Here is a 9,129-nt window from a genome sequence, read left to right on the forward strand (position 1 = left end):
CAAGTTCCTCTCTTTTACTTCTTCATAAAATATGTAACGCCTATTGTGAACTAAAGTCACTCTATTTTCTATAGAACACTAAGACTTTATTCTCCTACCTAAGTTTTGGTGCCCAGTGTATGTCAGACAGGGATATTTTTAATTTCACGGTTGCCCTGCTTGGTTTCAGTCTTGCTCTGAGATGATCCCTACTTCTATTGTCTTATCTTCCCCTTTTAAAATAGAAACATTTGATTGGTGCCTGCCTCACATTGTATCCTGAAAGTGTGTAACTTTTTGAAAAAACAGGGGCTTACATTAAATTTGCCTTGAGTCTCAGAGGAGAGTTTGGACTTGGACTATTGAGCAATGTGAGAACAGTTAACTTAGGGACTCTTAGTGATAGAAAGAATGGATTTTGCTCTATGAGATGTATAAATCTTGGGGATCAGGGGCAAAAATATGATGGCTTTAATATGAATGTTGTCCCCCAAAAGACCATGTGTTAAAGGATCGGTCCCCCGGTTGGCTCAATTAGCTCAATTAGAAGGTGCTCTGAGTCTTCATGAGGTAGGGCTTTATAGGGGGTTCTTTATCAATTGGGGTATACCCCAAGGTTGATCAAGGGATCCATGCCCATCCTCCGTCTCTGCTCTCTTTTTCCCTCCCCACCCTCCTCTCTTTCTGCTTCCTGACCCATGATGTAAAATGTTTGCTATGACATGAACATTGCCTTAAGATACCCTCACAGTCTCACAGAAGCCAAAAAGCAAAGGAGCTGCCCAATTGTTAGCTGGAGCCCCAGAAATATGAACTAAATAACCTCTTTACCATATTTATAACTGTCTTAGGCATTTCACTTTAGTGGTAGAAAATTGAATGATACAGTAATCAAATTAAAAATGTTAAGCAGTTATTATCCATGTTGTTCTGTTTTTCAATAATGGTTATGTGTCCAGTCCACAAACAAACCAGACACCCCCCCTCACGTCTAAATCTTCAAAACAGACACCATTTAGCTCCATCAGGAACCCAACACAACTGCATGATGACTGCAATGTTTCTGCTAAGGACTTTTGGGATGGATTGCTACAACATACGACTCTTCTCCATCCACATTATCTACACTGTGATTTATTATATTCAATGGCTAAAGATTCTTTGCACTATTAGTGAAGTACACAGTAGGATGGTGTGGCCATTGCATAAACCTGGTTTCTCACTACCAGAAGTGTCACTGTTCTGATCAACTCTAGGCAAGGCAGGTGACACAATTCAACAGGTTCAAAAAGCTACCCAATGTAAAATATTTGAGTTACAAAGATAATACTAAATTTCATACTTTAAATTTTCCATCCTAGTCAATTCAACATAATGAATATTGATTTAAAATTTAAAATTTTCATTCTACCACTTCACTCCAGGATTTTTAAATAAGCATAGTTTTTTAGCTTAAATCATAGAGTGTATGCTCTCTTTCATGTGGTACCTACATCCCTTTTCTAACAGTGGGTAAAAAGCCCTAAGTTTCTATTTTCCCAAAATGTTACCCAAAAATAAGAATTGAAACAAGAATAAAATAAGAAGTAAGAAAAGATGAATCCTAACCAATTTTATTGACTTTTAAAATATCACTGGACTTTTACTTATGGGAATGGTGGATTATGTTATTTAGGCTAAGCTATTCTCCAGAGTACAACTACTTATAGGCTGAAAAATTCTACCTGATGACATCTGAGAGCTATTAACACAGTGAGGAATTACAGGGCCCCGAGCCAGGAAAGGAAAGAAGTCTTGCGAGGAGGCAGAGCCCAGGGTCTGGAGCCACATTTCCTTCACTTACAGACACCTACAAATTCTAAAGACACAAGAGGCTGAGCAGAACATTTCACAGGCTTGTGGGGCCAGGGAACAAAAGTTAGGATTCTGTGGGTGCAGAGGAAGAGAATTCCTGGTAAACACCACAGGCTTTGGTTTGAAATTCTAAAGCCTACATCGTCAATCTCTCTACCCCAGGATAAAGTAAATCATAAGTAGGAAAAAAGAAAATGGAGCATCTGTGGTTAAAATCCAGATTTGAATATTGCATTACTGATCTGATTCAGATCAACAAGCATTGCTAGTCCTGAACTCTAACTGTGAAGTGGAGTAATAAAAAGGATAAAAGAATCAAAGTCAAGATTACCACATTGTAGGCAAAATTTATTTTGAAAGTTAAATTTATGTGTGCTGTAAATTCAAATACACAACCATCATAGGACACAGGAAGTGGATAAATGATAATAAAATATTCCAAAGTAACTAAACTAGCAAAGTGGTAAAATATTAACTAATTTTAGGAAGTAAATAACATCGCATCGATGGAAATAATAACGTTGAGATGATGGAAAAAGACAAATAAAAACACTAACCCTGAGGAACCTGATCAGGCCCTACTCAGTCCTGAAAACATGACCTCACTGGCATGGAAACATTAAAATAAGAAACACCAGGAAGATGTAGCATTTGTAAATATTTAGGCAGATGATATGACATTCTCTGAATTATGAATCCAATGATATTATATAAAAAAGATATTAAAAGTGTATAATTTTGGTGAGAATTTTATTCACATACCTATGTGAATGATAGAAAAAGTAAATTGCTGAATATGTATTAGATGTGCACAACACAATTAATAAAAGTGACCTAACTGATGTATTTAGAATTCAATTTTTTAACACCAGAACCAGAATTCTCTTCCAATAAACATGGAAATGATGTTTATACAGAAAACAGTGTGAAAAAATTTCAAAAGAGTGAAAACACACAAAATATTTTTGCTGACACAATGGAATTCAGTCAAGACAATGCTATTCCTGGCAAATCCTCACCCTACCTGGAAATTTAGAAATACAATTGTACATGTCATAATGAATAATTAGAAAATATATTGAACTGACAAAGAATGCAGCATATCAAGCTGACTGACAAGCACTAAAGCCCTGTTTAATGGAATTTTTAGCCTTTAAATAAAGTAAATGTGGGAGAATGAGCTACCTATGAATTTCCACCAAGACATAAGAACAAGGAAAGCAAATTAAACCTGAAATATGTAGAAGAAAAACAATGAAAATAAATTGCACAATTTGGGTGACTTGTACAAAATATTTGAAACTTATCAAACCTAATAAAAAGTAAATTCTGAAAACACAATAAGAAGACCTAGAAAGATTCTTAAAAACTTGCCACAAAACAGTCTAGATGCCCTTTGACACACACACACACACAAACACACACACACAAACACACACATACAGTGAAATATTACTCAGCCTTAAAGAAGAATTAAATTATGGCATTCACAGGTAAATGGATGGAGTTGGAGAATATTATGCTAAGTGAAGTAAGCGAATCCCCCCAAAACAAATGCCAAATGTGTTCTCTGATAAGTGGATGCTGATCTATAATGGGGGAGGGAAGGAAAGAATGGGAAAACTTTAGATTAAGCAGAGGGAGGGAATGTGTTGGGGAGAAGATTGTGGAATGAGGTGGAGATTATTATCCCTATGTATGGATATGATTGCACAGAAGGTGGAACCCTACATCATGTTCAACCAGAGAAATGAAAAGTTTTGCTCCATTTGGGTAAAAAATAAAATTAAATTAATAAAAAGTATAACTGGCCACAAACCCCAGTTCGGGAAGCTGAGGTAGGAGGATCACAAGTTCGAAGCAAGCTTCAGCAATTTAATGAGGCCCTAAGTAATTTAGGGAGACCCAGACCCCAAAAGCAGGGGGAGGGTGCTGGGGATGTGCCTCTTGGTTTCAAACTCTGATAAAAAAAATGGTCACAAAATTTGATACTTTTCTATTAAAGAAACAAACAATCTCCCAACACATGACTGTCAGGAGTCCAGCAGGGATCCAGGGGTCCTGAAGGATGAGTGGCATCTGCAAAAGAAGAGACAGGATGACAGGTTGCAGGTTATGAGCAGCCTCCAGAGATCTGCCACCCCTGGAGGGCCCTTTACTTTTATACCTAAAACTAAAGGTGTTTTTTCAGGTAGTTAATGGATAGCCTCAAAGCCAAAAACTTCTTTGATTTACATGATTTTCAAGAGTTACAATCTTTTCTGACATATAATGATTAACTAAGATGTTGAGTACCTTGTTTAAGATATTTTCCTATAACCTTTGCCAATCATGATTAAGCTTTTACATTTTCACCTCAATCACTATGCAACTAGACTATGTCTCCTGACTTACTATTAATGTTTTAACTTTAAAGCATCCCTATAATTATATGTTAACTTTAAAGCATCCCTATAATTATATGTTAACTTTAAAGCATCCCTATGGTTATTGGAAAGCTTTCTTCTAAACTAAAGTCCCAATCAAACACACTTAAAATAGTGAAAGTTTATTACTTAAAAGGCTACTACTCTTAAGTGCCTCTAAAATATATCTATGTTAATTCTACATTAATTTCCAAGGTAATTTCCTTTTCTTCATTTGACCCATTTAACTCCTTTCTTACAGAGTTTCCTTGATCCTTGGTCAAAGCACACCAATTCTTATGTCTTTGTGATCTTTAACTAAAGGGCAGGCTCCTCACCTCAACCCATTTGCCATCGATATTAACTATGTGTTTCCCATTCTCATCATGAATTCCTGTGTAAGGCAAAGGGGGGTCTGCTGGTGGGGGGAGTGTATGTTGCACAGGTTGTGACTTTAGAATGGGGGGCTTCGTGTAAATTGTTAAGCTTTTCTCAGGAACCTTGATTTGCAATCTTTTCCCCATGAATTTCTTGAGAAATAATAACACTATTGTTTGTATCCTGATATTGAACACACCTTGGGGCATGTCTTAATTGTATCCTTAGTCTTATTCTGGGAATTTTCCTGCAACCAAAGGCAATACATACTTTTATTATTCACTGACGTATGCCCTACTCTCCATAACATGAGTATCATAGACAAAACACTTAACATTCTCCATGGTTCCAGTTCCCTACCTCAGCATCCGCCACCCTGTGACCCTGTCAGACAGTAGGTGCAGGAATGCCTTCACCACGTGTGAATTCACTCCACTACTGAATTCTGCTAAATCTACACAAAAAATGTAAATGAAAATAAGCACAAACAAAATGTCACTCACTCTGGAAAAAAACAAAGAACCATTTTTAATCTCATCTTGTGTAGTCAAAAAAAATCCAAAATCTGAACAGAACACTCTAAGAATTAAGTGAACATAAATGTAAAACCCAAAACAAAACATTTAAAAAACTGAAGCCATGTGCATATATTACATGCAAAACAGGTAAGTTAGGGACACATAATTTTGTTCTGCCATTTGAAGATCATTAAGTGTATGTCACATAAAAATATATAAAACTCTCAACAAATTCAGAATATGTTTCTGATGAATGATGAAATATGGGTGGGTACTACCTTTGATAGCATCTCAAAATAAATTCACAGTTCTTAATTGTTTTTCTGCTTGTATATAAATTATATATATGGGGAAATGCTTTGATCAACATCAATGCTAACTTGATGAAATGTATCAAGGTTGACTTCTGGGATGGCATCCTAAGTTTCTGAACTTCTGGGCACTTATTTCAGATGGGAGAGAAGACATGATGAGAGCTCACTGGATGTCCTGATACGACCTGTCAAGAAAGCCAGAGCAAAAAGCCAGTTGTATCTAAGACATGTGTGTGTGTCTTCACTTATAGGAGAACTATTCACCATAGCCAAAAGTGGAAATGGTCCAACATCCAGTAATGAATAAATGACTGAAAAAATGTGTTGTCTACACATGGAATGGAATGATCTGAAATATTATGCCTCCTAAAGAAAGAAGGAAATTCTGATAGGCTACAACAGAATTGAACACTTATTGCTAAGTGAGATAAACCAGTAACAAAATGACAAATACTGTATGTTTCAGATTGGAAGAGTTACACAGGGTGGTCAAATTCCAAGAGATGGAAAGTAGAAGGGCCACCAGCCAGCCAGCGGGGAGGAAGGGAACAGAGAAGTGGTTTTTCTTTTTTCTCTTTTTACACCTTTATTTTATTTCTTTATTTTTATGTAGTGGTGAGGATCGAACACAGCACCTCACATGGGTTGGTGAGCCCTCTACCACTGAGCCACAACCCCGGCCCAAGAGAAGTGTTTTCATGTGAAAAGTGAGTTTCAACTTTGTAAGATGAAAAAGGTTTGGGAGAAGGATGAAGGTGGTGGATACAAAGAATGGAAATGCATTTAACACACTCAAAAATGGTAAAGATGGTACATTTTGTGTGATCTTTTCCACAATTTTTAAAATTAATTCTAAGCAGGTAACAGGAGTGAAGAGGAAGTTCTGGTGGAAAGAAGGAGGTTTTGTGCTGCACATAGATGGCAGGAGAAAACAGTGGGAGCACCCACAGAGAAGGAAGACTAAGGAAATAAACTCACCTGCGCCTCCAGAACCACAATGCAAGCCCCAGAAAAATGAGCGCACAGGGCACTACGATTGCCAAAATGACCAAGCCAACAGAGAGGGGGTGTCCTGTGAATGGGGAGAGAGCACAGGGGATAATGTCCCTTCAAGTCCCGCACATTCACCCCTTCCCTTCCCTTGCGTATCTCCACAGCCTTCATTCTCTAAAGTCCCTTTGTCCACTCTTCTCTCCTGCTCCCTGTCCCCAGCCCCCACACCAACCATTCTCTTTCCCCCTCAACCTTCCAATCGCTCCCTCTGTGCTTGAGCACCACCTCCCCCATCTGCACCCCTTTCTCACCCCAGTGGAGGACGAGGTCCTGCCCTCCTAGGCTGCTGTGCTTCACTCTGCAGGCCAGGCCAGCTGTGTCCTCAGCTGCCACATCCAGGGTTGCTCTGAGATACCACGTCCCATCTGCATTGGGCAGGATGTCACCTCTCTGGGTGCCCAGCTGCTTCTGGTTACCTTGCATCCACATCACCCATATGTGTTTGGGGTAGAAGCCAGAGACGTGGCACACCAGCAGCAGACGGTCAGGCCCAGGACTGGGACCACTGGACAGCCAGGCCTCAGGCTTCACTGGGACAGGAAAGGGAAGGAAGGAAGGGTGTCACATTATGACACTAACCCAGAGCACAGGGACCCACACACCCATTTCTATCTCATTTGGAAATGAGAAGAGTGACCCATGAAGCCCCTCTTCTTCTCTGGGCACACCCCTACTCCTGGGCTGAAGAGGCAGGGACAGTGACACCCAGCAGGACCTACCTTGCCTCTGCAGGTCTGCCTTCCCTGCTTCCAGGACGCTCAGGAGATATTGGGGGCAGGTTTCTAACAGCAGCTTCTCCACTGTTTCGCAGATACCTTTGTACTTCGTGATGAATGTGCAGAATTTCTGTGCCCTGAGGTCACCTTTTGGGGAGGGCCAAGCTGAATTGAGGCTTATAAAATCCATTCCTTTTAAAGACCCCCTCAGGAAGCTCATGATGTTTTCCCCAGCGTGCAGCTCACAGCCTGCTAAGCCCTGGATCTCAAAAGGGTCTGTGCAGAAGGAAAACAGAAAAGTTACTGAGTAGCAAACATGAAAGAAAGGCATGTGGGGAGAACCCAGGATGTTAATTCCCTGGGAGGATAAAAATCTGGAAGGTGCCATGTGCAGCCTGAATAATTACAGCATGGAGAGACTTTCAGGAAGAAAGCACTGAGGGGAGGTATGGATACTGTGAACAGGGTATGAATCCGTGTATAGAGAGGGTATAGGAGAGGGGAGAGGCAGAAGGTAAGGAAGAGTGTCCTGCAGTCACCAGCACAGCTTTCAAAGGAAACCAGAGCTTCAACATGGAGAGGAGAAAGCTGAATGGATGGATAGGAAGAGGAGGCACACTTTATGTCTCTCAGGACAAAGAGGAAAGGAAGGAGCCAGTTTCACAGGAGACACACCTGGGGCTGGTCACAGAGCAGAGCATACCCATCAGACCAGGTGCACATGCAACAACATCTGGAGGTGTGGTGTCAGAGCCAGAGCGTACTCTAGAGAAGAGTGTGATTGCAGCTTAGTAAATAAGGCAGGAGGGGGAAGGACCTCAGGGAGCAGTGCCCTGGAGCAGGAGAGAATAAGTCAATAACAATCTTTCAGGTCTGAGGGCTGCACTTACATTTCAACTTGAACTCACTGACATGATCCTGCACTTCACTGGTGAATACAGAGAAGTAACTGCGGAAGATCTCCTCCACCATCTGAATGGCCTCATCACTGAAGTTGCCCTTGGCCCAGGGCTTTAGGAAGATGGCAGTGCCTGTGTCACTATCCCAGCCAAAAACCTGCACATCGTCCAACCAGCCTGAGCAGTGGTTCTGTGTCCAGGTGCTGTTGACAAAGGATGAGATTTGGATGACATGGAATGAGGTCGGCCCCTGGGAGGCTGTGAAGAAAGGAAGGAAAGAGAGTGAAGAGAAAGGGAGAGGCAGGAAGGAAAGAGAAATCACGTGTACTGACATGCATCATACCTGACACACCTGAGATCCCAAGACCTCAGGCTGCAGCCCCACCTCCAGCAGGTGGAACAGGGCTGGAGTCAGGAGGGGGCAGGACCTCAGAGTCCAGGTGCACCTGGGCAAGGCACCCTGCCTTCTATCAGAAACTCTGCGCCACTTTATGAGCTGCCCGAGCACTTCTTACCTTCCTGATTGTCACCACCTGGGAAGAAAATTGCTAGCAGTACAAGTAGCAGGACCAGCTTTGCACTGAGAGAGGACTCTTGACTTTCAGCTGATATTTGAACTCTCATTTCAGAAACTCTGTATGTCAGCACTCGGTAGTGACTTCCTCTCTTCCAACTGACAGATCTCTTCCTCATACCAAGTGCATAATGGAGAACTACAGTGCCTCCCACAGCCCTGGGGACTCCTACTCCACCTCCCATTTCCCCTGTACCCCTGACTCTAGATTTAGTCTCACCTCCAAAGTTTCTAGCTGCCCCTTAAGTCCTCAGGATCCTTGAGATGAAATCAGAAAAATCCCTATGTGATTCTGAAAGGTCCCTTCATCTCCCTAAGCCTTTATCTGTAAATTAAGGGAGTAACAATAGGCCATTTCTCAGCTGCCCCTGTGTTAGGAAGGGTCTTCCTGGTTGACCCAACCACTCTCCATTCCATGTGCCTGTATTCTCTGGTATTG

General features: G+C 41.2%; 1 protein-coding gene across 1 annotated transcript; it reads right to left on the bottom strand.

Annotated features, from left to right (window-relative positions):
* Positions 1-5,611: 5,611 nt before the first annotated feature.
* Positions 5,612-8,875, bottom strand: LOC113176349 (T-cell surface glycoprotein CD1b-like). Its single transcript, XM_026380817.2, has 6 exons — positions 8,632-8,875; positions 8,108-8,374; positions 7,221-7,493; positions 6,753-7,031; positions 6,427-6,520; positions 5,612-5,633 (listed from the first exon to the last, which is right to left on the bottom strand). The coding sequence occupies exons 1-6, from the start codon at positions 8,873-8,875 to the stop codon at positions 5,612-5,614; spliced, it is 1,179 nt and encodes a 392-aa protein (XP_026236602.2).
* Positions 8,876-9,129: the final 254 nt, after the last annotated feature.

This window comes from Urocitellus parryii, chromosome 11 (assembly GCF_045843805.1).
Source record: "Urocitellus parryii isolate mUroPar1 chromosome 11, mUroPar1.hap1, whole genome shotgun sequence".
Taxonomy (NCBI): Eukaryota; Metazoa; Chordata; class Mammalia; order Rodentia; family Sciuridae; genus Urocitellus; species Urocitellus parryii.

Coding starts and splice junctions, on each gene's coding strand:
- LOC113176349 (XM_026380817.2), bottom strand. CDS start 8,875: ATGGGAGGTGGAGTAGGAGTCCCCAGGGCTGTGGGAGGCACTGTAGTT. Junction 7,494..8,107: donor CAGTGAGTTCAAGTTGAAAT/GTAAGTGCAGCC, acceptor CCTTCTGCACAG/ACCCTTTTGAGATCCAGGGC. Junction 6,521..6,752: donor GGACCTCGTCCTCCACTGGG/GTGAGAAAGGGG, acceptor CCCCATTCACAG/GACACCCCCTCTCTGTTGGC.